Source organism: Laccaria bicolor, genomic scaffold (assembly GCF_000143565.1).
Source record: "Laccaria bicolor S238N-H82 LACBIscaffold_2 genomic scaffold, whole genome shotgun sequence".
NCBI lineage: Eukaryota > Fungi > Basidiomycota > Agaricomycetes > Agaricales > Hydnangiaceae > Laccaria > Laccaria bicolor.
The window spans coordinates 608,931-634,715 of NW_001889873.1; the positions used below are offsets into that span (position 1 = coordinate 608,931).

The 25,785-nt window shown below is 47.6% G+C and overlaps 7 protein-coding genes across 7 annotated transcripts; 4 read left to right on the forward strand and 3 right to left on the reverse strand.

Annotated features, from left to right (window-relative positions):
- Positions 1-42: 42 nt before the first annotated feature.
- On the forward strand, positions 43-306 carry LACBIDRAFT_305146 (uncharacterized protein; the record flags this gene model as incomplete). The annotated part of the gene is made up of 1 exon (XM_001874454.1): positions 43-306. The coding sequence occupies exon 1, from the start codon at positions 154-156 to the stop codon at positions 304-306; it is 153 nt and encodes a 50-aa protein (XP_001874489.1). The 5' UTR covers positions 43-153.
- Positions 307-668: 362 nt separating this feature from the next.
- On the forward strand, positions 669-896 carry LACBIDRAFT_305147 (uncharacterized protein; the record flags this gene model as incomplete). Its single annotated transcript, XM_001874455.1, has 2 exons — positions 669-757; positions 815-896. 2 exons carry the CDS (start codon positions 669-671, stop codon positions 894-896), a joined length of 171 nt encoding a protein of 56 aa, XP_001874490.1.
- Positions 897-11,921: 11,025 nt separating this feature from the next.
- On the forward strand, positions 11,922-12,398 carry LACBIDRAFT_321609 (uncharacterized protein; the record flags this gene model as incomplete). The annotated part of the gene is made up of 2 exons (XM_001874456.1): positions 11,922-11,955; positions 12,004-12,398. 2 exons carry the CDS (start codon positions 11,922-11,924, stop codon positions 12,396-12,398), a joined length of 429 nt encoding a protein of 142 aa, XP_001874491.1.
- A 942-nt stretch (positions 12,399-13,340) lies between these two features.
- On the reverse strand, positions 13,341-14,447 carry LACBIDRAFT_305151 (uncharacterized protein; the record flags this gene model as incomplete). Its single annotated transcript, XM_001875021.1, has 3 exons — positions 13,341-13,467; positions 13,522-14,329; positions 14,390-14,447. 3 exons carry the CDS (start codon positions 14,445-14,447, stop codon positions 13,341-13,343), a joined length of 993 nt encoding a protein of 330 aa, XP_001875056.1.
- Positions 14,448-14,668: 221 nt separating this feature from the next.
- LACBIDRAFT_321611 (uncharacterized protein) lies at positions 14,669-17,286 on the forward strand (the record flags this gene model as incomplete). Its single annotated transcript, XM_001874457.1, has 7 exons — positions 14,669-14,700; positions 14,766-15,060; positions 15,118-15,512; positions 15,564-15,692; positions 15,741-15,853; positions 15,918-17,184; positions 17,238-17,286. The coding sequence occupies 7 exons, from the start codon at positions 14,669-14,671 to the stop codon at positions 17,284-17,286; spliced, it is 2,280 nt and encodes a 759-aa protein (XP_001874492.1).
- Positions 17,287-19,006: 1,720 nt separating this feature from the next.
- On the reverse strand, positions 19,007-22,012 carry LACBIDRAFT_321612 (uncharacterized protein; the record flags this gene model as incomplete). Its single annotated transcript, XM_001875022.1, has 10 exons — positions 19,007-19,409; positions 19,655-19,993; positions 20,048-20,060; positions 20,118-20,414; positions 20,475-20,852; positions 20,908-20,943; positions 20,993-21,104; positions 21,163-21,435; positions 21,492-21,848; positions 21,929-22,012. The coding sequence occupies 10 exons, from the start codon at positions 22,010-22,012 to the stop codon at positions 19,007-19,009; spliced, it is 2,292 nt and encodes a 763-aa protein (XP_001875057.1).
- Positions 22,013-23,003: 991 nt separating this feature from the next.
- LACBIDRAFT_321613 (uncharacterized protein) lies at positions 23,004-23,877 on the reverse strand (the record flags this gene model as incomplete). Its single annotated transcript, XM_001875023.1, has 4 exons — positions 23,004-23,053; positions 23,087-23,098; positions 23,352-23,544; positions 23,830-23,877. 4 exons carry the CDS (start codon positions 23,875-23,877, stop codon positions 23,004-23,006), a joined length of 303 nt encoding a protein of 100 aa, XP_001875058.1.
- Positions 23,878-25,785: the final 1,908 nt, after the last annotated feature.

Below are 25,785 nucleotides of genomic sequence, written 5' to 3' on the forward strand. Positions count from 1 at the left end.
ATCACACTTTTTGCAGCACGTCCCACGCCAAATCACACTTTTCACCTTGCTTGTCAAGGTCTCCCAAGGTCATAAATACCAAACAGGTACAAACAAACTACCCAGGGGCCATGGGGGTCTTTTCTTGCATATCACGCACGCGAGCGGGCAAGCATGAACAAACAAACTTTCTACGGGCCATGGGGCTCTTTTCTTGCATATGGCGCACGCGAGCGAGCAAACCGGTGCAAACAACTGGTCTTTTCAAAACATGATATCATCGTCTCTTTCTTAGTGCCTCCAATGTTTATATACATAACTATGTAGCACTATAGCTCTTGAACACTGTTTCCTTTGTTACGAAAAAAAAGTCACATTGTATTGGTGCAAAGCAGCGTATTTGTCAGCAAGCAAGGTGCCTGCTGCCGCTGCTAAGTGTCAGCCTCTAGTTTCCAGGACAAGTCACAAAACGGACCCGCCAAATCACAGTTTGGATCACACTTTTTGGCGGGTGGGAGACCCGACTTGTCCTGGAATCACACCTCCCACCCAACACTTGTCCTGGACCCTGACTGTTTTCTCTCGTGCCTCATACCCTTTCCGTTGCGGCCGCTCGTACTTAGCTCTCCTCTCCCTTACCTTGTAAAATAGATTACCAGGTAGAAGCCTCGTTATTTTTATTTAAATAAATGAACTTCACTTCCACTCGGCTCACAAGTTATTTCCAGCATCAAGGTTTGGCAAGCCCACCTCCCGGAAGACCTACAAAATTTACTCTGTGAGTTCTGGCTCGAATTTTATGAGCTTGGGCTTTACTTGATGCTGACTACTACAGGGAGCGCCTCCCGAGTTTACGAAATGGAACGCCCATCCGTTCAATTTTGGCATTCGGTTTTGTGGTGAAACCATGCCCATAAGCAGAAATTGAGCTAGCAAAGTAAGTTCATGCTCGATTTTTACATTCTTAGGCTCTACTTGACCGAAACTGCTCCAGGAACCACCTCCCGAGTTTTCGAAACATAGCGCCTAGCCGTTCAAAGTCGGCGTTCGATTTTGCGGAGAAATAAGGTCTATTACCAGAAATTGAGACTTGCAGGTAAGTTCTTGCTCGATTTTTACGTTCTTGGGCTCTACTTGACCGAAATTGCTTCAGGAACAACCTCCCGAGTTTTCGAAACATAGCGCCTAGCCGTTCAAAGTCGGTGTTCGGTTTTGCGGAGAAATAAGGTCTCTTACCATAAATTGAGGCTTACAGGTAAGTTCTTGCTCGATTTTTACATTCTTGGGCTCTAATTGACCGAAATTGCTTCAGAAACAACCTCCCAAGTTTGCGAAACATACCGCCCAACCGTTCAAATTCGGCGTTTGGTTCTGCAAAGCAATAAGGTCTATTACCAGAAATTGAGGCTTACATGTAAGTTCTTCCTCAATTTTTACGTTCTTGGGCTCTACTTGACCGAAATTGCTTCAGGAGCAACCTCCCGAGTTTGCGAAACGTAGCGCCTCACCGTTCAAAGACGGTGTTCGGTTTTGCGGAAAATAAGGTCTCTTACCATAAATTGAGGCTTACAGGTAAGTTCTTGCTCGATTTTTACATTCTTGGGCTCTACTTGACCGAAATTGCCTCAGAAACAACCTCCCAAGTTTGCGAAACATGGCGCCCAACCGTTCAAATTCAGTGTTTGGTTCTGCAAAGCAATAAGGTCCATTACCAGAAATTGTTGTTAACATGTAAGTTCTTGCCCAATTTTTACGTTCTCGGGCTCTATTCGACGGAAATTGCTTCAGGAGCAACCTCCCGGGTTTACGAGACCATGGCACTCAGCCGTTTAAACCAGGTGTTTGATTCTGTGGGGAAATAAGGTCCCTTGCTGGAAATTGTGGTTCACATGGAAGTTCTCACTTGTATTTTATGTTCTTGGGCTCAATATAACAGAAATTGCTTCAGGAGTGATCTGCCAAATTAATGAAATGTGGCACACCCTTGTTCAGCTTTAGCATTCAGTTTTGTAGAGAAGTATGGTACATATTACTAACGTGGCTGAGTAATCTGTGTAAGACCAAGTAACTGGGAACAATTATAAGACGACGCAATAGAGATGATTCTTGAAGATGTTTGTATGCTACAGTGGATGAGAGGTTCAACATTACTTGACAAAAAAAATTGAAGAAATAAGAAAAGACAAAGAAAAGAAGTTAATGATACAATGAACGCATAACTAATCTTTAAGTGGCCATGATGATGTTCCCAGAGGAGGGAGCACTAGACTCTGGGGAAGGGCCATTTACCTTGCCCTTCTTCTGCCGCTTTGTTTGGAGTTTGCGATGAAGCTGCGGCATTGATAGCGTAAGACGTGTATCTTCAAGAACTTGGACAGCTTGTGAGGCCGTAAGCCCAGTGCTAATGGAGGTCTCTATCCGACTGATGAAAAACTGAAATTGAGACCATTTTTGACGGGCCTGAAGAGGCAGATTAATGTTGCGTTGAGAGGTGAACAATGTGAAAAAAGACATACAGTGGTGTTTTGGCGAGGACGCCATGCAGCATGGTGCCCCTTGTTTGACCGCTTGTCCTTGCGAGAGCCCCATTCAGTCTCCACCATCCGCAGTGGAGGCTTGCGACCAACCCCTTCAATAGCCGTGCCCTCATCCCAGCACTTCCAAAGAGAGCCGACATCAGGAAATTCACCCAAATTGCCTGGGCCCCAACAATCCCAAAGAAAATCGGGATGGACAACAACACTGAACAGAGCCTGCCATCCACATGATGATGCAGAAAAGCCGGGGTAAGCAGTCACGGTAGTCTGGTCAGATGCAAATGCTGCTGCTGGGGGCAGTATAATGTCGAAGGGTGTGGGTGGCGCCAAGGGACCAGGCGAGAGCCGTAACACATGATACTTACTGCCTTTATGGTTCACAGACACTACATATCGTGATTGAGTGGAAAGCACTTCTGGATCAACTACGGGAGGCAGTAGCATGATACTTTGGGATTTTGGCAGTGGCAAGGTTGGTGAGATTTGACTTGGGCTGGCTGCAGTGGCAGCCTGGAGCGGTGTACTCACACTTGCCACCATAGTCTGAATAGAGGGAGGCTGCGGCGACGAAAAGTTGGAGTGTGGCCCTGTTGGGCTGGGGGTAGCTGAGCGAGAGCTAACAATGGCCACATGAGTTTTTACACTACGTGATGGAGAGAGCGGCTCAGTTCGATGTGCAAGAACCTCGAGCAATGAGTGGGATAACTTGACAGTTTCCGACAGCTCTCTCTGTGATGTTGAAAGGGAGAGGAAGGCGCTCTGTGTTGCGACCTCCTTGAAGTTTGCTGCGATCTCGGTATCTACCTGAAACTGGGCCTCGACTTCTTTCCGAGCATGAGGCCATTGTGAAATGAACTCGGAAGCCAGGGACGACTTAAAAACGGGCATGCGACTAAATAGCGGTGAGTCAGGAAAATTTTCGTGGATGGCAGCACTAGCCTGGCAAAAATTGAGACAGTGAGAATTAGAAAAACTAAGTGGAGTGATGAGATGTAGACACACCCGCCAGAAGAAAGGGCGAAGCTGTTGCAACAGCTCAACAAAATTGACCAAGCCCTGGTTGACGCGTGCCTTCCCTTTGAGCTCAACAAGCACCCTCTCTGCAAAAGGGAACAATTGGGTTTGGAGCTCATCAGGAACAGCAACGGTGGCCCAGGGAACATGGTAAGCCTCCCCAACGTAGAACCCTGCCAATGCCGTAACTGCCTAATGACTCAATCAGTTTCACTTGAGGAACAATTGCACTGAAAAAAACTTACAGACTTTGGAATCTTCGCAGAATAAACCTCACGTTGAACAGTGCTTGCCCAGTGTCCGATCGCACCAATTTCATCCATTGTAACACTGAAAAGGATGAGCGGTGGCTGGCCCACAAACAAGTCATGACATACCCCATCTCTTCAAGGTGGGTAGGGATAGTCTTGCGCGCGAGATGGAGCTTCTTTTTTGATTTGATGGATGTCGATTCGAGGAATTTTGTGTACATTTTTCGGAGGGCATCATCACCACAGGCCTTGCCCACTGTTTTTCCAAACATAAGCTTTACCTGATAGTTTGGTTCAGTAAGGAGAAAGATAGATTTCGGGTGAAGGTGGACTTGCCTTGCGCCAGGTCAACGGGTAAGACCAGTTCCAATCCTCAATCTTCTCGCACAGGTTCTCCTGGTCAAATACATAATGCAAAAGGATCGCGAGTGCTCCAACAGAGCAACAGAGTGGATTGCGGTGCGGCAGCACAAAGTTGTAGTCCGGTTCCTGCTTCTGTTGTGCTCGTCTCAGCAAGATATAACACAAACAATACAAGTAAACTACAGACTCCTGGCTTCGAAACCTTTGTCTCATGATAAAGGGAAAGTACACCAAAGTAATATTTACCAACACCGCAGTGTTGCCCATCAGGTGTTGTGTAATTAGGGACAAGCAGGGAATGAGGTTGAAGGCAGCTGAGCAACAAATTGATGAGCTCGTCGCCACGGTTGAGAGTGGTGCACTGCCAAGTCCAGCTAAAGTGCGCCTTAATAATTGATGGGACTAGTCAGATAATGTCGTTAGCAATGGTAGAGAAGAAATGAAAGGAAACTCACGTTGATCAAGCTTGGTGAAGATAGCGAATGTGATCTCTTCAAAGTGCACGGTGTGCAGCTGTGAGTCCAGTATGGTGTTTTCGCTGATGTCGAAAAACTCATCCCTGGAAAGTATAGCATTGAGGAATAGAAAATATAAGCGGAGAGAAGTGGCTTACTCGAGGCGCAAGCGCTGAGATTCTACCATAAGGGCCTTGTAAAAATCCTGGCTCCTTGATGTCGACGTGGGCCGGCGTGTTTGCAGGGTGGGGTCGTCGTCGCACTGTCGCCGCCGAACACGGCCGAGCATGGTCATGTTCTTTTTTAATGATGACTATGGCACGAACATGTCAGTGAGTGAGGCTGAAACAAAGAGGAAAGTTGCTGACCGAAGATAATCGTGCTGGGCCCTCCTTTGGGTGACCTCGTGTTGTGAGGAGGCTCCTTGTCGCAACATATTTTAGGTATTCCATAGTGTGGTTGGCATCGACAATGTGGTCAGGGATCGTGCCCACAGCAATTGCTATGGGTACCCAGCGCTACCATGCAGGCGTTAGTTGCATCCTCTTGCATAGAAAAGAAACATACCCGCCACAGAGAGAGCACACTCTTCTCTGTTTGCCGCCCACTTTTTCGCCTTGTGTCCATGATATATGCATCGATCTAGAATCCAGTTATAATTAGCAGATAGAAGAAGCTTGAGGTGGTAAGCACGTACCCAAGCTTTCGAGCTTTCTGTTCCTGTAATGAAAGTGGATGTTACTCAAGACATTTTGTCAGATGAAACGGAACTCACCCAATGTATCAATCTCCATTGAATCCTCGTGTGGCCCATCGTCGCCTCCGTCATCACCCCAGCCATCCTCATCGTCACTCTCTTCATCCAGACCATCATCCACGTTCTCAAATCCGTGGTTGAAGGAGTCTTGGATTGCCTTTGCGACGTCGACTGATTTGTCCGTCTCGCAGGCGACGGCCCCCACAGCTGACAGACTGGGGCACTCTCCTTCTGTCTGCTGGCTCTCGTTACTGCTTGGTATTCTTCATTAACTTATGTTGACTTCCACGCAGAAGGCTGAGACAACTTACCTGGGTTTGGGCAAGCACATCTCCTCGTGCTTTTCAAGCCGCTCAATGAGCTCGCCCTTCTTCCCACCGATCTTGAGTTTCCTCTCACGGCATAGGTTCTTCAGAGTGGGAACATTCAAAGAATAGCTGTAGAAAGTAGAAGAATCAGTACTCAAATGGCAAAATCATCGTGCTTACTACTGTCTTTTCGTGTTCTTCTCACTTAAAACCCGGCCTGCATGAGAATGAGATGTGAGCGACCATTAAATGATGTACCACGGCACATCAAAGGTTCCTACCTTGGCCTTTCGAGGTTCTCGCTCGACCGCTGGCAGGCTCTATCGATGGCAAGAGTGAGGCTGGGAGGAAAGAATGATGAGTGCACGTTCAAAGAGCGCCCCTCAAACAACACACCTTCTGCTTCGGGAACGGCTGTGGTGACGCTTTGGGAAGGTACGGCTACAGACACCGATTTTTGATGGACAGACTCCGGGAAAAGTGCTGGATCGATGCTGAAGTTGTCTGTCTGCTGAGGGGTGTCGTTGTCTGGAAAGCGGAACGAGGGCGTGCTCATGAGCGTACGACACGACAACGAGGACTTTTGTGAACTGATTTATTGAATTATTTGATATTTACATATGCTAAGTCAGCACGAAGACTTGGCCTGGTGATTTCCAGACCCTAATCCAAGTCACAGTTTGATTGTGATCTGCCAGCAAGATCACACACCCGAATTGTGATCTAGGGCCAAGTACTTCGCTTAGGGTTCTTTGGTCCTGCGCGACTTTAAATTGTGATCATTTCCTGGGATAAATCTATCCTTTCTATGCTGTTAAGTAGGCTTGACTTGACATACGCAAATACAAGTGCCATTGTCCCTAAGTCACGGAACTGTACCACCCATGGCTGTAGGACTATGCCTTATATACTGGACTGGTCCACCCATGCCTATTGCATAGGGGATGGAAATATCCAGGCTCTTTGGGATGTGGACTGGTGCAGGCCACCCTACATGATATATTGCCTCTCTGTATTTGTTTCTGTATTTGTTTTCCAGCTGATTTGTCAATATTAACAAACAACAAATACAATTTTGGCTTCAATGAGAGTATTTTGTCCCTTGGCCATGTTCCTCTGCAAAAGAAGGCCAGAATATATATATATATAGATCTGCAGATATTTTTATGCATCCTAGAATAGTTTCCCTTGCTTCTCCGTGCCCAGAATAGATGGATGCGGCAAACCGCATCTGGATGTCGTTTGGTATGTAGGGGCCTCTGATAAATACATGTCAACAAACATCTCCGTTGGCTTCAAATGAAAGCATTTCATCCCTTGCGCATGTTCCTCTGCAAAGGAAGGCCAGAATATATATATATATATATCTCCAGATATTTTTACGCATCCTAGAATAGTTTCCCCTGCTTCTCTGTGCCCAGAATGGCTGGATGCGCCAAACCGCATCTGGATGTCATTGGGCGTGTTGGGGCCTCTGGTAAATACATGTAAACAAAGAAGAAAGGCTACTCCTCGTCCTCCTCGACCAGGGCCTCCAGCAGTGGATCAACACATGATCCGGGGCCTTCATTGCTCTCCTCTTTGCTAGCTAATGGCACCAGTGGGTTCTCCCATAATCGGGTGAAGCGCTCGTGGAGGGAACGCTGAATGTGAGCCTGACGGCTCGCGTATGCCCTCACCCCTTCACGGGTTGGTTCATCCAGCCCTGGCCATCCCTCTTGGCGCTGATTCCACCAGTCCACCTTCCACTCCAATGTCTTCCGAACCCTCCGCATCTCCTCCTTCAGTAATTGCACCTCTTCTGTCCACCTTAAATGTCGTGCCCTCGCTTTTGCCCATTCGATTCGAACCGCTGCGAACGAAGGGCCATTAGTCAACTATATTCATACAAAACCAGTCGGCCACTTACCCTCATGTAGTACCGCATCAGTGCCGTCGCCAATTGCATCAGGAGTGGTCCAAATCCACGACACCGCTTTCTTCCCTTGTCCCAAACCCAATTTGTCCGCTGTGCGCTGTTTCTTTGAACGTTCTCGTCCATTGGGTCTGATTGGATCGGCCGGATCGTCGATGCTGATCTCCATCCCATCCGGCGTGGTGAGGTCGCCGTTTGTTAATTTACGCAGACTCCTCTCCCAATCTCGGGGACCCAAAAGCGCCAGCAGGGCCTTCCGTGCAGATCTGTATTTTACGGCCAATGCTTTGGTTTTGTCTTCAAGACGGTCAAGAGTCTCCTTGGCTCGCGTGTTTGGGTTCTGGCCTCGGAGATTTCGATTTCGAAAGCCTATGAAGGACAAGCGACCGCGTTGGACATTGCGTATCTTCTCTAAGATGTCGTAGCATTGCGCTTCCCGCAATTTGGTCTCGATGTCAACCAAAATCTTGTTGCAGTTGTGGGTTCGCTGAGTGGATGGAAGAGCCGAAGGAAGCCAAAGCTGTTGATGCTCTGGTTCCACCATGTCGCGCTTGGCGTCGGGCATCTCTCGTTGGGAAGCTTCGTGTTCGCCAGCTAAAACGGTTGCCGCAGGCATGTAAACGGCTTGGAGGTTGCGGAATCGTTTCATTTCACGGAGGAGGAGAAGGCGGCGGCATTGAATTTCATTTTGTTGATGGGTTGTAAGCTCTTCTGGTCGCTTAGAATCCCAGATAATCCTTTGTCTAATAAATAGTTGGTGATCGGAGTCAACGAAAGACCAGTGCAAAAACTTACTGTGAATCTTTGATGACCAACCCCATTGAAATGAAAGCCGTTGGACCCGTTTCATGTAGCTGAGGCACGCCAGCCGTCACCGCTTGTTTCTCCTCATCGAGCAGCTTTTTCTTCACCTCGTCCTGAGAGGCATCTAGGGACCGGGGTCAGAAATCGCACCGTTAGAAAGATATTAAACTCACGGGCCACTACAGACAAGTAAGGGTTGGTCTTTTTTGGGTCTTTCTCCCAATCGAGTATCATCTGCGTCCACTTATTCTCCAACTCGCCCTTCTCCGTTAGGGATGCGGTAAAATCCTCAAAGATTGTCTGTTGGCGCTTTTGTTCGGGTATCGCGAGGAGGAGGCGGGAGTGCAAAGTACGACCTATGTGATTATGGTGTTAGAACGGTTGAAAAGAAAACTGGAATAACTTACCCAAGGAAACATATTTACGGAAATTGTGATGACCTAAGTGGTCATCCAATGTGTCGTGCCTCGATCCAGGACCCATTTCTTTGGTACTATTGGCCACCCGATTCATTTCAGCCCAGCTCCGCTCGATACCTTCGCCGTCCGTTCGACCAACGCCATGTTTCAGGTTCAATGAATGCGGTGCCTGGCAGGGGACCTTGTGCATGGGACAGTGACATTTTGGGATACCCCAACCAATTTCCACGGATGGCGGTAGATGTAGGTCAATAGGCAGTTTCGGCATTCGGGATGAAAATTTGAGCTTGAACTGGCAGGCAATGTCGTACGAGACGAAGACGGCGGCGACGAGGAGTGGCGCTAACGCTGAAAGCAAGATAAAGTCCATATTGCAGTATCTAGAGCGGCGTCAGCTTCTGCAAAATCCTGTTATTGTATATGGCTTACCGTTCCCCTTTTTGAAGGTCCCCAACTCCGCCAGCGTGAACAATTTCATGTCGTGCACAGACACACATTCCCACACCCGTAGAACGCAAGCCAGTTGAGAATTGAGTCTCAGCGTTGGCAAGGGTTTTGAAGCCGCTACAGGTACTAATCTTCTTGCTAGATTAGCGCGTGAATCAAACTCTGAAGGAGGAACTCCCACTTACATCTTTCTGTGTCGCATATTTTAGGATGTGTCTTTGATAGGGTGCATCTTCAGGGAAGTACGCGAAACCGGTGTGAAGACCAGGGTCCCTCTTCAGGCTTGAACGCATGAGATTCTTGAGCCGAAAATTGGCGTCCATGGCGACAATCAGGACGTACAGGAACCTATACAGATGATTAGCGATAGTGCCTGGATAGTGACAGCCTTGACAAAACGACATACTTCCATTCCAGGCCAACGTCTCGCCAGTTTTCGGGGAGATTAACGCCAGGAATAGGACACGCAGGGCAGATCGTTGCGAGGTCGCCTCGGCCAGTCGATACCAGACCCTCCTTGATATTCCCTCGGCCATGTCGCTTCATCAACTTCAGATGGCGAAATTCGCGAATCATTCGCATGAGAGACTTGTAACGAGTCTGAAAGGAAATGATGTTCATAACCTTCCACAAGAACATGTGACGATATCCTACTCACCTTAGGGATGGCCAGCTCCATATTGTCTGTCAAGAATTTGAGAGATTTGTAAAATTCATGCGCAGAGAGCTTTCCGGTCAGGGTGACGATGTGGAACAGTTCGAGGAGTCGAAACGTCGCGCACATTTGCGGGTGGTGGACTGTTGCTGGAAACCATTCACTTCGGATGAGTTGTTGCCGGTTCGAAACTTTCCGTTGATCGCAACCACAGAAATCTACCACGACGTAATGTAGACCGTTGGTGTGAAGCATGGTGAAATCTTTGTGGCCTGGTTGGGGACTGACGCAAATTGAGTTGGTGTGGCCAACCTGAACACGAAGGCCGATGGCCTTCAACAAACTTTTCTCAAAATGGGTCCCATTCCACTTCTATGCGTAGATCAGCAAAGCGCAAGTGACAACAGGTAAGTGCACACCTTAATAACATGGAGGGGGAGATGTTTGTGATGGTGGACGCAGCAGCTCGAACACTCTAAGAGCCGGCCCATACAGTCCTCGCACTGGTAGATCCCCGGATTCGCAGATGCGCAAGACATACATGTCACCTGCGGGCCGACGTCGCCTCGCCCTTCTAGCCTCAACATCTCCAGCAGGTACTCCTCCCGATAACCAGGATGTGACTTGCCTTCCCCTGCCCATTCACGGAGCGGAGCATCCTATAAGTTGTCAGCAGAGCGTAATCGAGTGCCATGGATCACGCTCACCGAAGTGGGATAGCGTTTTGCAGCAACCTTCGCCGCTACAGGTAATTCCTCCGCTTGCCCCTCAACCTCTTCCTCAGCTTCATCTCCTAGCGGAAGGTCGATCGTGTCGTAATCTTGACTCGCGTTCCATTCGTAAACAGGTGAAGGAAAGCGATTAGAAGCCACTGCCCCTTTTTTCGGCGAACGAGCGGTCTGGATTATATTTCGACCGTGGTTTGAGAGATGCACTGTGCGAGATTGAGGGATGGCTATGTCGTCGTCGCTGTCGTCCTTTCGCACAACGACAAAACCTTTCTTGGTCTTGGCCATCAAGGTGAGAAAAACTTGGCGATCAACAAAGGCCGTGAAGCTGATCAGATTCAAAGAGTTACAAACTCTCTAAGGCCTAGGCCTACAGACACGGTACAAATAATTCGACTATAGTACGTGCGAGTAGTAGATATTCCTGAAATGTATGATACGACGTCTAAGACGCGCAGAGTTCGATTGACTCATGACGAGTCAAAGAGCCCGCGTTTCATCGCTGCGAGCTTAGCCATGGAATCTGCAGCAATTGCTTCGAGCTTCTTGAATCCCTCGCAATCTGCGGGATCCCAAGGGGTCGGGAGATCCCCCACAATTTCCTGAATAGCAAGGTTCAACTCCTTCTCCCAATCCGCTTGCTTGGCCCCAGAACGATCACCCTTCGCTGTGACACGGAAAGCGAGCCACCTCATCTTCGTTTTGAGCCACTAGAAGGCCATCGTCAAAAGTTCGTGAGGAAGGATTTTGCTGTAGATGCTTACCTTAAGACGTTGGTCACGAATATGTGTCGCGTATGTGGTATCGTCGAGAAATGGCTTGTGCACATGGACTGCATCCTCAGCATCAGGGAAGCGTAGGAACCATATGAGCGATGCACGGTCAAAATAAGCCTTGGTTTGACTTTGCACGATGGCAAGGCGGTAGCTGGGAAGAAGTCTCTTCAGGGTCTTGTCCTGATTGCATTTCATGAGGCGCTTGGCTGCTTCCGGCTCAGGGTCGGGCTAGATAGTAACACGATCGATCATACTCGGATCATTAAAATAACGGAACATACCTTTTTATATCGGTTGGCGCGGCGTTCAGATCTTTCAGCGGTATCATCGACGATGATAGGAGTGAAGACTTTTTTTTTGAGAGAGATCTTGCCCATGGTGAGAGTTTGTACTTAGGACTGTTTGCTTTCCTGTCGTCCTGCGCACCCAATTGACAGAACTTTAATTGGTGGCTTGATGGACTATATAGCAGATTCTATGGCCAAATCGCGTGGATTGTTCCACCGCACAAGCATGCGCAAAAATAAAGCAGACTGGAGTGCACTAAGTGAAATTAGATAGAAATGGCGCGCCGTAGTGGATTATATACAACTAGATAGAGATATTGTCACCCTCGGCACAGATCTGGTAGGCAAAGATCCCACTCTTCTGCCAATCCTCCATCTCGTTAGGACAGGACATGGCGTGGGCATGGACGTCCTCTATGAGGCTAAGGACGAGCCGGATGTCCTTGCCTATATGATCCGCCTCTCGATACACAGCCCCGCACCCATGCTCCTGAAGGATAACTCCCAAAGCCTCGTGCACTTCCAACACAAGGTCTGTCCACCAATCCTCCCTGGACTCACAGATGCTCACAGCCTTATCTGGGCTTTCGATGCAACGCGCCACGAGCCTGTCAACGTAGGAATACATTTGACCATCGGTCGCTTTGTTGAAACGTTCACGAGCTCCGGCGATTACAGCGAGCGCATCAGCACTATTCCGTGAACGATACATCATTATGGGTGTCTGCTTATCAAACGTAGGTGTACCTTGGATCTCGGTGGCCCTCAGCGGTGTGGGATTTATCGGTTGACCCCTTTGATTGTCTTTTTTTGGCGGGCTGACCCTTTTTCTTGTATCGACTATGCGCGTGAGTACAAATGAGGACTTGGTTCCTGTTCGCCCGTCAATGCTTAGTGAGTGCAGATGTGAATACAGAAATGCGAATTTACTTTTGATAATACTTTTTTGACTTAATGCGGCGAGCAGCGGCCTTCTCCTCCCGTGTGTGGTAAAGGCGTTGACGAGCCATGTTGGTTGGTGTAGGGAGGCCAGAGAGGTGTGAAGTTAAACGTATTTACTTGTTTAAACAAGTTCAAACAGATCTAATTCTTACGACTTTTTCCCTCTGGTGTCGGTGAATCAACAGCTTTAGAAAAACTAATTTGAGATTCAGAAAGGTATGCGAAATCTGATTTGAACAAGGTCAATATCAAATTTTGTGATTTTGTGATTACGGAGGCCATAGTGCAATGGGTGTTGAAAGTGGCTTAGACGTGCGAGTTGGAAGGTCGCCTCTTGCTCGATCTTATGACTTTTTGAAAACAAGCATTCAGCTCAAAAATGCTTCATTGTAGAGTGTGTTCAGATCCAAAGAGTGGCCCTTTTCAAGGAATAAGGAAACGGGAGGATGTTGAGAGCTCTAGAGTGTATTTTATGTTGAGTTTTTGAGCACGGAGACCGTTGTCTATTTTTAGACACCATCTTGTGGACTCTTGTGACACTGCATTCGCTAACTCCCATTTGTCTACCTATCATAAGTTTTGGACATTCAAGTTCGTGGCCTTCAAATTGGGGACAGGATCAAAAAATATATTCAGCGCTAGATATTGGTACAGATTGGGATGATGGGCCACAGGAGATCAAGAAAGACGGCGCTACAGTAATTTACACGAGGTACAATGCAAAAGATGAGGCACGAGCCATGGCCATCCGAGCGTGCCCCTCGGCAATGGAGGAAACACGCGAATAGACAGCGTGACTGACACCAGTAACCAGCGGCGAGACATTTTCCCTGATAAATGTGTATTAGCTGTTGAACGAAGAATACATGAAAAAAATTACAAACCATCCACTGAACACGCCAATGTTGCGGCCTCGAGTAACGACATAGAAAGGTGGATAATCATTGGGCCCAGGAACATGGTAACCATGGACGGTGACCAGGTGGGGAGGCGGCAAGATAGCGTTAGATGGTGCGTTGAGTGGGAGTTGAGTGTACAGTGGAGCTGCAGGGCCAACAGGTGCTGCCGAAGCAGCAGGAGCGACTACCGCCACTGCGACGGAAGCTGTGGTGGTGGTGGCGGCGCTGTTGGCAGCAAGGGGGGCAGTCACAGCCGCAATGGATGCAGCTGGGGTAAGAACAGGTGCTGCTGCAGGAGAAGTGGGAACAGCGATGGAAGGCGCTGTTGCAATGACGATGGGAGAGGCAGCTTGCACAGAAACAGAGGCCGCAGCAGAAGGGGCCACCACAACAACAGGCGCTGGCGTTTCAGCAACGGCGGTGGTGCAAGCGATGGCGGCAGAGGGTGCAGAGCCGGCATTTGCGACAGATGGCTGAGTCGCTGCCGTTGGGAGAGCACAAGTGGGACATTGAAGCGGCGAAGGAGAGGGATCGTCGCCCTTGTCCTCGTCGTCGAAATCCTGGAGGTCCTTGTCACCAGTGGAATATCCACCAAATCCGAGCATCTCATAGCTGGTGAGATTGGCACCGGTGGTGTGGTCAGAAGTTGCCGAGAGGAAGGAAGGCGGCGACGTGGAGGGGCTGGAAGTTGGGGTCGCAGGAATGGTGTGGTGGAGAATGGTCACGAAGGCGCGCACGAGCTGCTGAGCATCAGAACGGGTCAACCTCAACGACTCAAGCGCATTTTCGATGTCTGAATTTTGAAACGGGGCATCAGAGGTCGTATAAGAAGGAACGAGGAGGCGACACTTACCAGCCATCGCGGAGGATGAAGTGGCTGGTTGCACTTCACGATCGGTGGTGTCCGTCATTGAAAAGGAGCTTTGGCAGGAAGGGTAGCAAACGTAAAGGGCGGTTGGCAGTTGGGAAGAGAGCGTGAATCCGTCTGCGACTCTGCGAGGCGGTTTTTAAAGAAGATTCAAGGGGCTTCTGAAGGCATTCCCACAGTGAAAAAAAAAGGCTTTTAGAGTGAGAGTACGTACCAATCCGCTTCTGCATCCCCTCCTTCCCCACCTCCCTACCTAAAAGCTAAATGAGTGATAGCCCTGTCGATCCTGGTGGTGTGTAAGTGCAATGTCGAGCTTGTCTTTGTTTTTTGTTGGGACTGATGTTATTTCCGGAATATCCAGGGTTGACCCACAGCCACTGCTCCGTCCACTTCTGCGTAACTGGGCGAAAGGCCAGCGTCTCGCCTTTCTTGAGGGGTTCATCTCCGACTACAAGGAGGGGATGCTTACGAAAAAATCCTCTTCCGTTCTCAACGCGATAATCAATCAATGGTTCACCCGCTTTCATTGGTCTACACCCCTTTCTGCCGATGACACAGCCACGCCAACGGTCTTCCTTCTTGATAGCCAGGGCCATGAGATTTTAGGTTCGGCTGACTCAGTTCTCAAGGGCCGAGTGATTGAGCGGGCACGTACAGTATGTGAACTTTCATTGTTGTCTGAAATGCGGCATGCTAAAGTTTTCATATAACAGTCACTATACCACTGGTATGAATACCGGTGCAAACGGACGATCTTGCACCCTCGTCCATCCAAGGGGAAGAAAGATAACATCACCCTCCTCGTGGAGAAGTTTCTTGGCCGTAGCACTTCGTCGACTAGGCGTAGCGCGGGCTGGGAAGTATGGGGAAAGGAACATTTTCCATCGATGAAGGCGGACTTCGAGGCCGAATTCGCTGCCAGTGGTAGAGACAAATCGGCGCGTGCGAGCGCTCGAAACGACTTCAAGCTAGCGCGATGGAGGGAGCTTGATGACGATACGCAGGAACATTGGATTGCGATTGCGAAAACAAACCACGCCACGAATCAAAAAGCCACGCAGGATCGGATACAGCATTCAGGGCAATTGGACCCAGCTGATGCTCAAGAGTAAGCGTCACCTTTCCCGGACTCAACACAATCTGATCCTTCAACCTATAGAGTTCTGGACGAACTCCCAAATTTTTTGGGACCGTTCATCAATGTCATCGGCGAGGCGATTGGTATGCACATCACAGTCCTCGTTGGCGGTCCCGAACCAAGAAAGAAAGGGCAGTTGAATATGTTTGGGTACGTTTAATTTTTTTTTACATTTGCGGCGTGCTGATACATATTCAGTATCCACTACGGCGAAAACAAAGCCGCTGTCCCAAAAGTGTGGGCATTGGCAGAGAAAGAAAAGTTTAACGTGGTCTCGGAGGCGTTCCTTGCTTACCTGTCGACCTGTTACAGTACGTGTTCTCTTCTTCTCTAACTGTCCATTACTAATTGCACATGCACCTTTTTATTACTTAGCTGTCGACGAGCAGCGCGCGCGTGCATTACCCCAATCGGGCTCGGACTCTACCGCTATACATGCTGGCCCATCCTCCTCAACGCCTCTACCAGGCACCAACTCTACCGCTATGCATAGCGGCCCATCCTCCTTGACCACTCCACCAGGCCCCTCCACCGAAAATTCAACCACGCTCTCTAATTCCTCGGGTTTAGCGGATGGTGGACATAAGCGGAAGAGAAGCAATGAAACGAAGGTGAAGAAGGCTCAAAAGAGTCGGCACAAAACCAAGAAGGGCAGCGCAAAGAAGAAGCCAAATAAACGTCGCAAAGCGACAGTCTGCTCGGATGCCGAGGCGTCAGCAACCGATTCTTTTTTGGAGGGTTCAGATTCGGGGGCGGGAACTCAACCTAAGGACTCAGCAGAGGACAGCGACCACGGGGATGAGGACGACGACGACGAGGAAGTGATTCCACAACCAACGACCAGAAAAAGCACCAGAAACACAAGTATGGATCCGAGGCTTTGGAAGGGCCCCGTGGCGCCTGTCAATGCTGTCGTCAATACCATCAACATCAACATCAACACTTTGACATCTCCATCGAAGGCTTCTGCTTTGCCATCTCCGCCGACCCCTCATTCCTTGCCATCCCTCCCAGTCGATCCCCTCGTCATCTCGGCCCCCCCTCCCTCCATGGTCAGTGGCTCGGTATTGGCCACTAATCCTCCACCACCGCCTTCATCTGACGAGAGCCCCTTGTCTGTTATCAGTGCACAGGATGATTCTTGGCCTTCTTGGTTCACAGATGCCCACCGACTCCTTTCCAGCCAGGATTTAGGCCGAGAGTATACGTCGCTCATCAATAAATTCACGGAGCTTGAGAAGCGCACCGCATTCACACCAGGTGGACGCTCAGCGGGATTCGGGTCGGACAACAGACCGCCGGAGGTCCATTATTGGATTTCTCGAGGACGCGCGATTCAACCCAAGATCTCAAACATCGCAGACTTCAAAGACAGTTGGTGGAGGTGGTGGAAGGGTTTACAACCAACATGGAGGGCTGTGTCTGAGGTGGAAGGCCTGCTCGATCGAACTCATCGCCCAGTCTCGATGGGTGGTCACGATTGGTCCACAATCAACAAACACGGCCGCAATGCATTCTTCTCCGTTCTGGCGACTCTCTTGTGGTGGGGTGCAGCATCTACGAAGCCACCAATTGAAGATTCGAGCTGGATGGCCGCCGTTGAAGACGTGGGGTGGGTGCTCGACGGGCTATTGGGTGTCCAGTAAGTTCGTTTTCAGAAATCAGCATCCCTTGGTCATAATATCCTTCCTGTAGCACGCCGCCTGCTCCAACTTCTAAGCCATCAAGGTCATGTCGACGCTAGGTAAACGCTAGGCCCGTTTGGATCTTTCGACGACCTACCTTCCTTCGTTGCGTCGCTTTCTCATGAACATCGTCGGACTTACATATTTTTTTGGGCACGCATACTTGCACTATCGTTGAGTTATTTGGACTCTCATATTCTTTCATATCTCGTGTCTTTGGGCACTCCTGTATTTCTTGGACTCTCGCGTACTGAATCTCTTGTAACTAAATTTCATGTGCTAAATTTTCTCTGGTGTACTTAGCTTGTTAAATTTCTGCGTACTTTATCTTGTCTTTCTTGTTGTTACTTATCTTGTCTTTCTTGTTGTACTTATATATTTATTGTTCTTGGTATGAAACCCATATGCCCGGCGCCAGTTCGTCCAAACGAACTTCAGCGTTTGGCGTGGTTGCTCGTGCACGTGACGTTGAGACTTGTCGTTTCGTTCGTGTAGACTCGTCGTTCGCGTCGCTTCGTTGCCATACTATGCTTGGTATGAAACTCGTCCGCCCGGCGCCAGTTCGTCCAAATGAACTTCAGCATTTGGCGTGGTTCCTCATGCACGTGATGTTGATACTCGTCGTTTCGTTCGTGTACTTACTCGTCATTTCGCATCGCTTCGTTGCCATACTATACCACGTTGTGCGCTAACTACCCATTGGAATGTCCGCTGAAATGGGGGACAAAGGCACGAAAGTGAAACAAAAAAAAGACATCGGGGATGGTAAAGGAATTTAGTAGAATGGTTTATAAAAAAATAAAATAGTGACATACCAAAAAAAAAAAGACATATGAGGGCAGAAAATACAGAAATATGGAAGGATAGATGAGGAAGACATATCTGGAGGGATTCTGACAGATGTATCCATGATTTTGATGGGTGGGGAGGACAATTGATGGGATGATGGAATGCAGGCCAAAAATAGAGGTGGCAAAATGCCAAAAACAAAGGCAGCAAAACATCTCAAAACATGTATTGATGGCAAATTCAAGCAGAGAACATATATGCATGGTTTCGGATGATGGAAATGGTTTCCAAGGAATCATTTTGGTCAAAGAAGCTGAGGAAACTAAAAATAGCCACATGGAATGATGTATTGATGGCTAAACCCTATGGAAAACATTTCTCCAACATGAAATACATATAAAACCCAACCTAGGGTTATTTTATCCACATGGAATCAAAACAGAACAGTTTTTTTCGAAAATTCCGGGCATTTATTATGAGAAAATTGAGTGTGGAACATTCTTGCTTTTTGGAAAGTGGTTGAATGCAGGCCCTATGCAATAGCATCTTGTGCTCAAGTCCATAGGGATTTGGTCAATTCTTACAGCTAGGGCTGACTGTACTTACCTGCACTAAAGCCCTGCTGCATCTCAGCTTAACCGTTATGCTAGCCTGGCATCACCAGTCATTCCTGCTAGATTGTTTTCTGTGTATTTCTCATTCACTGTGTCTTTAAATTTCTGTCCATTTTCTTTGTCGTAAATGTAATAAGTGCTTCATGACTGAAAAACTTTGAAGTCACTCACTCGGGATGACCTTCTTATTCTGTCCCGCCAATTCGAAGTGCATCGTTAGCGATTTTATAACTGTCTATCATGGTGGATCATCTCTCAAGAAATGGCTTGCTTAGCTGTAGTAGTACAGTTGGGACGCCGTCACCAGTGGCAACTTAGAACCCTGCTAGGTGACATGTTGCAGACAAACAAAAACATATACGATCCAGATTATCTGTTAAGACTCATAATCTAATGTACCAGCACCAGACACGCCTAGTTGTCTCCCACCTAGCAACCCTGGCAGTACAATGAAATACTTCTCTGGCACCAAGTTTGATAATTCTTTCGGAAAAATGATGGTGTGCGTTTGATCCGATTCTTCAGCATTGACAACGGCCAGATAGACAAGCTTTAACTTTCTGGCCGCTTGTTCTTGTAGCCACTCTATACCTTTCTTCTTCACTGAATGCGTCTCTCCTACTGTCGCTTGCAGCATGATGGCGGTGTTGGTAGCCTTATTGTAGAAGAACCCATCAAATGTTGGGCCTGAGTCGATGGAAGGACAGTATACCCCATCGCTCAATTGGCGTGGCGTCGAAGGCAGGTACATGTGGCAGTCAGGTGGTTCGAAGGTTGTTCTGGAACTTAAGCAGTTATCATCAATTGAGAAGACGGTTGTCCTCCATAGCCGACTCGGAGGTAACGGATAACAACATGTTCATGTCCAGTTGGGACCTTTGCATGCACATTTTTCTGGTGCCGTGTCTGCGTTAGCCGCCTTATCTTCCATTGCCCCCCTTGGTCAAAGGTATTGAGAAAGTGGGCATCCAGAATCCAGCCCGCCGGTGTCCTTGTTTTTGGGTTGCGCTGAAAGAGTTGGTACATTTCGTTCACCTTCACTGCACTCCGAGCTTTGATCGTCTTGACCATGAGATAGGTGATGAAGCGACTTGGGACTGTAACACAGGGATCATTGCGAGACTCCCCGGGGGTGAGAAGCAGAAGACAGGAGGGAATTTTGCCTTCAAGGGTTAACCCTTTGACCTGGTTAACTGCGACATCCAGCTCTTCAAGCGTCGCAGTTTGAACTTCCTCTTTCAGAAACCCCTCATAGAAGGATGGGTTGGATGCATGGGAGTATACGATACCAGCCGAAGGTCCAAAAGTATCCAGGGCGTTGCGGAGATTCTGTTCGGTGTGAAGTTGGGGTTGAGTATGCCGCCTGTATATCACACAATGAGTCAATATAACACATAATCATCAGTTTTTCACTTACGCCGATATGAGGTCTTTCAACGACCAAGGCCGCATTATATACTGTGTACAACAGCCTACGGAATGCAAACCTTGCTGCAACCACATGTAGTGAATTGGGCGAGGCGAGGCCGATTGTAAAATGAAAAGATTCAGGTTTTGCAGGAAGGAAGGGACTTCTAGAAGATTAGGGCCAGTCTTCACAAGGCACCATGTCGTGACCGGAAAATGGGGAAGGGAGTCTGGTCGAATCTGTGCCGAGTCAGCCTGATAATCAAAGGCTTTCCCTTCATTGAAGAAGTAAAATCTATTGGCCCGGTCCATGAACAAGGTGGGGAGCCCTGCGTCTAGACGAAGGCGCAGCACGTATGCTAGAAAAATTGTTTTTCCTGAGGGAAAATCAGTAGAGTGATCACAAAGAAACCAAAGTGATCATAAAATGGACGTACCGATGCCCATGTGGCCTCGCAAAATGAATAGTTTTGTGTACCTGTCATTGCTAGAAGTTGTGGTGCTGGTGCTGGTGTGTGTCTGGAATGGGTTGGCATGGAAGTCAGGATTTATTTGATGACTTGAATACGCCCCATGTCGGAAAAACTCCAGCGCTGCATCGAGCGCAAGATGGTATTCTCCGAGAATCAAGATTTCAGATAGTGAAATGCCCGTCAGTGCTTCTAGCCATGGTGTCTCCAGAAAGAGCCATTGTTCAATCTCGACCTTGCACCTCAATCTATCTTCATCTCTTAATATAGGATGCTGGTCGTAGATGATAGCGTTTTCGCTGCAAGCAGCGAGAATTGCCAGGGGATGGTCTTCTTTCAGCGGTGCTACTGGGATGAAGGAGTCAACATGGGGCCAGTGGGGCACAAAAGCATTACATACCTGCACTACCTGCACTGGGGCCAGAGTGGTCAAGTGCTTTGAAGGGGGGATAAATTTTAGAAAGATCAAGAAACTAGAAACTCACTAGGAAAACAAACAATCAAGTTTGACGTTTCACGAGGTGGCTGAGCCCACCAGTATTTTGAAAGAGGCTGATTTGCATCATCAAGCTGCTGCCGCTCGAGTGATCGGTTGACCTGCATCAATTATGAGCAGATAAGTTATAAACCACATGGTCATGAAGAGATTACTTACTGCAAAAAGTTTCATATCGTCTTCTGCTCCTTCAATGCGTGGTTGCACCTGTTTGATTACAATATAAAGCTCTCTCCTGAGTGATTCCACCGTCGAGATAAACGATGTCACAACCGTGAAGCTAGTCAAATTGTCGCCTTCCAACAAAACCTTCAGAATAAGACGCCCGCCCAGGATCCTGATCAGAAGACCGCTGTGTTGCACATACTGAGCAACGTCCGCAAGTGCTGAAGATGGTTCAAGCTCCTGGAGAGCTCCCGACAAAGATTTATACTGTTGGATGTTGAAGGTGAGCAGGATGGTGGCGGCAAGATAGAGAATGCACACACGTGTAATGACAAACAATCAGGTAGTCGGTGCCCCATGCTCGCCAAAGTGCTCAAGATGACCTGCACAAGATCCAGTCCCTTTATGTGGAGGTGCGTTTTCACTAAAAAGGGGGTATCTAGACCTTCTAAAAACACAGAAAAAGAGAATAGTGGATGGCCGGGAATCGTAATGAAGATACTGATGGTGTCTTCTGGAGGCGGACAGCCCCAATAAGTTTCAAGCGGCGCCATTGAATGGAGCAGGGTAGAGGGAATAGCAAGCCCAGGGGGTACCAAACTGTGGGGTGCTAGGCGTACGGCATACAGGCAGAGTCCATAGAGAGACAGAGATGGGGTTTGTCGCAAATCTCTCAGATACTGTAAAATTGCGTTCTTCAGGTCGTGAACCGTCATTGAAAGATTGACCCATATGGGGAAGCTGCTAGCAGGATGGTCACCTTCCACCAGACACCACAGCTGGAAAAGATCAGACATGAAGAACGGAGGAAGGGGAAGGGGAAGAGAAAGGAGAGTGAAGCCATTTCAAGCCATTTCGTTTGGTCCTAGCTGTCCAGCTTCGATCGTCATTCTGAACTGACAAAATGTTGTTGGAAAGAATATGATGATCAGCATTATTATGAAAGGACACTTGTCTGCCTGATTTTTGTGGTGGAATTACAAGGGGGAGGTGTAAAACGGCTCTAGCCGTTGCTCCCCATGATCACCCGATGCTCGCCACCTTTGATGGCGGGTCCCGAAAAGTGGTGGTGACGGCACATCCCCACCGACGAAGGCCCACCGCCTGCACAAGAAATTCTCGTGTCGACGCGGAGGAGGGTGGACGTATGAAAGCCCTGCCAGTGCCCCTGAGACCAGGCTTCAGAGTCTGCACTTATGTCTTCGTTAGTGCTGTTATTTGAACAAGTAGGGGGGGGGTCGTACCGTAAGTCGCAGAGAGAAAGAGGGCGTGGAAGTAGCGCGTAAGGTGCATATGGCCGCTGAGATGAAACATGGTATAGTCACATGTTGAAACACATCAAATTGACTTTGTTGAATTTGTCAACAAACAGCTCGCTTCTGTATTACAAGCTTTAGACCCACACCTACGGTGTGGCACTCACTATTACTAACACTCAGCCATGCCTCTGGTGCTGGTCACAGCTTGCTGGGGGCAAGCCCCCTGGACCCCCTGGTACACATGTTTAATCCCAGTCTTGGTACACATTTTTTATCCCAGTTCCAGTGCACATGTTTGATCTACACATATTTAATCCCACTTCCCAGTACACATATTCTGGTGCACATTTTTTGTCTCAGTTCTGGTGGACATCTTTCATCTGAATCATCAATGTTAGTCTTTAGACTTAGACCTGAACTTATAGTACAGCACTTGCTTCACTTGGCCATGCCTTGCCAGAGGCAGTTGTCCCCCAAGTACACTGTGCATGTTTAATTCCAGTTCTGGTACATATCTCCCTGTTTTGGTACTTACATTTTATTTGGATTTGAATTTTTTAAAATACACACCTGCACCTATGGTGGCTGTACTTCGCCAGCTTGCCAGAGGCAAGCCCTTGGACTATCTGATACAAATTTAACAGTTGTGGTGTACATACTTTTCAAGGTTACTGTACTAATACGATCATGACTTTGCATCACACATCACAGAGGTCATCGAAGGAAGTGAAGTGAGGGTGATGTCATGCATCACCCCGGTTTTCGAAGTCATTTTTTCCTGTTCTAAAATGGCTGATTTTTCTGGCGCCTGTGGCGCCCATAGGCATGTAAACGACATGGTGTATATATTATCTACTTTCTAATGGGAGTTGTCCCACCATCTGAGGTTTTCTTGCATGTACAACCTGTTCTTGATTTTCTTACATTTCCTGCTCCACGGCCGTGGTGGGGTCGAGTACTTGGCCTTCAACCTCTTCAATAAGAGTCTCTTCTGCTTCAGTTGCCAGTATGACTCCATCTTGTCCCATTGGCACGAAAGCCTGGTCTGGCTTGTTGAAAAGTTGACATGAACGTCATCCTCAACAACCAATTGCAGAAGCGCTGAAGCCATCACACTCTTCGTCATGCATCACATCAGCTGTTGAAGCGGCGAAGAGATGGTGAAAATATGTCATGCCCTATAGGGCCCGAGGACTTGGTCGTATTAGTACAGTACATTTTCTGCACCTATCACATGGACCCCTGGTACACATGTTTTGTTCCAGTTCCAGTGCACATATTTAATTCCACTTCCAGTACACATATTTAATTTTTATTCTGATACACATTTTTTATCCCAGTTCTGTGTACATCTTTCATCTGGATCATCAATGTTAGACTTAGACCTGGACACAGCACTCACTTCGCTTGGCTGTGCCTTGCCAGCGGCAAGCTGTCCCCCAGTACACATGTTTAATTTCAGTTCTGGTACACATTTTTAGTCCCTGTTTTGATACTTACATAATTTTTGAATTTTTGAAATTACACTTTAACCTGCACCTATGGTGTGGCACTTACCACACTTGGCCAGAGGCAAGCCCCTTGGACTATCTTATATGAATTTAACAGTTGTGGTGTATAAGTTTCTCAAAGTTACACTTTGATCTGACAGCACTTGCTGCACTTAGCCAGCTTGCCAGGGAAACCCCCCTGGACCTCTCAGTGTATATGTTCAATTTGTGTTCAATCCCTGTTCTGACACACACATTTTATCTTAATCATCAAGGTTAAACTGCCCTCATTCAAATTTTTTAATTCTAACCCAAATCATCAATGTTTCATTTAGATCCACACCTATATAGTCCTGCATTTTATACTGTAACTACAGTCAGCCATACATTTTTGGTCTTTCAACCTTTGGCTATGGCTTACAGAGTACCATACCATGCACCATAAAATTACAGTCCAGTAGGTCAATGATAAAAATCTATTGAGCAACCAAAATCCACCTGAAATTTAATCTGCACAGATCTCAAAGTAGGAGAAATATACACTGACAATGGGGTAGAGGGAAGTGGAGGGTAAAAAAACAATACAGAAAAAGCGAAATTGAGGGGTGTGACCACAAAAACACTCACAAAAATTAATGCAGCACTATACAAAATTTTCTATTACAGAATGTGGTGTGGTGTCGAAGTGAGAGAGAAAGGGGGTGAATGTTCTGTGGCCTGTGGTCACACCATGTGACATTCCCGGGAAACGCCGCTGACGCAGCTCAGTAAAACTTACTAAAAGACAAAGAGTTTGCTTACATGATCTATTATGTAATAACTGTCAACCGTCCTCTCTTTATATATTAGATAAATACCTTAGGGCCTGTTCGGGTCCCCGGTCTTGTGTCGGCTTAGGCGTTGGCCTTGCAAATTGATAAGACCAAAGCCGAGTTCCCACAGGCTTGACGCATTCGTCACGACGGTGTCACAACAGGCATTCTTAGATAATACACCCTGGATAACCTCACATTAGTTCCTGTAATGAATTCTAACCTGCACAAGTGGTCTAAAATTTCAGAAAAATTTACTCAAAATCAGGGAAAACGGTCTTGATTCTCTCAAATTACAAGGAAAGACATGGCATATCTCACAAAATATAATGCCTGTTCCTTCAAGGGGGCCCCAGGATTTCAGAAACAACATGGGGTAGATTTTTTTTTGTAAGCCGTCGGTGATGTCCCCCCCCATTGCTCCTTCTAAATAAGGTATGTTTTCATCCAAAATATGTTTTTCTTTGAAGAAAATTTCGGCTGATGGGCCATGAACACGTGAACCTTGAAATGAATCACTGCTCCCTTTTTAGGTGTACAAATCCAGCTTTCTTTTCACATTTACTTTTGCTATGCAAGTCCAAGCTGAGCAAGAAAAGTGGGAGGGACAACAGATTTTTCATTTCCCTTACACACTGACTTCCATGGTAAGTTATCAACAGTTCAACTGCATTGGAGGTGCCGCTGATGCATCTAGCATTGCTACAGGGCCCCAAATATAGATTTTCGAAGCTTATATACTAAATTTTTTTAAGGCCTGCTGGAGGTCCCCCCCCCCCCCACCTACAGTTAAGTGCAAAAAGAATGAAGGTTGGTTCATTTTTCTGGTTCTTTCTAAGAATCTATTGTACCTCAAATGTATTTGTGTATTCTTTTACATTATGTAGTTGTGTTACACTTCCCTTGGTATAAACTAATTTCAGTGAAAGCTGGAGCCTTGAGAAGGTTTTTATTCTGGAGGCCATTTTTGGCATCTGAAAAAAAATATATGCACTAACTGGGGAGGTAGCCAGAACATACCTCTGGTCAACCTGAATGAGCCTATCAAAGAATCAG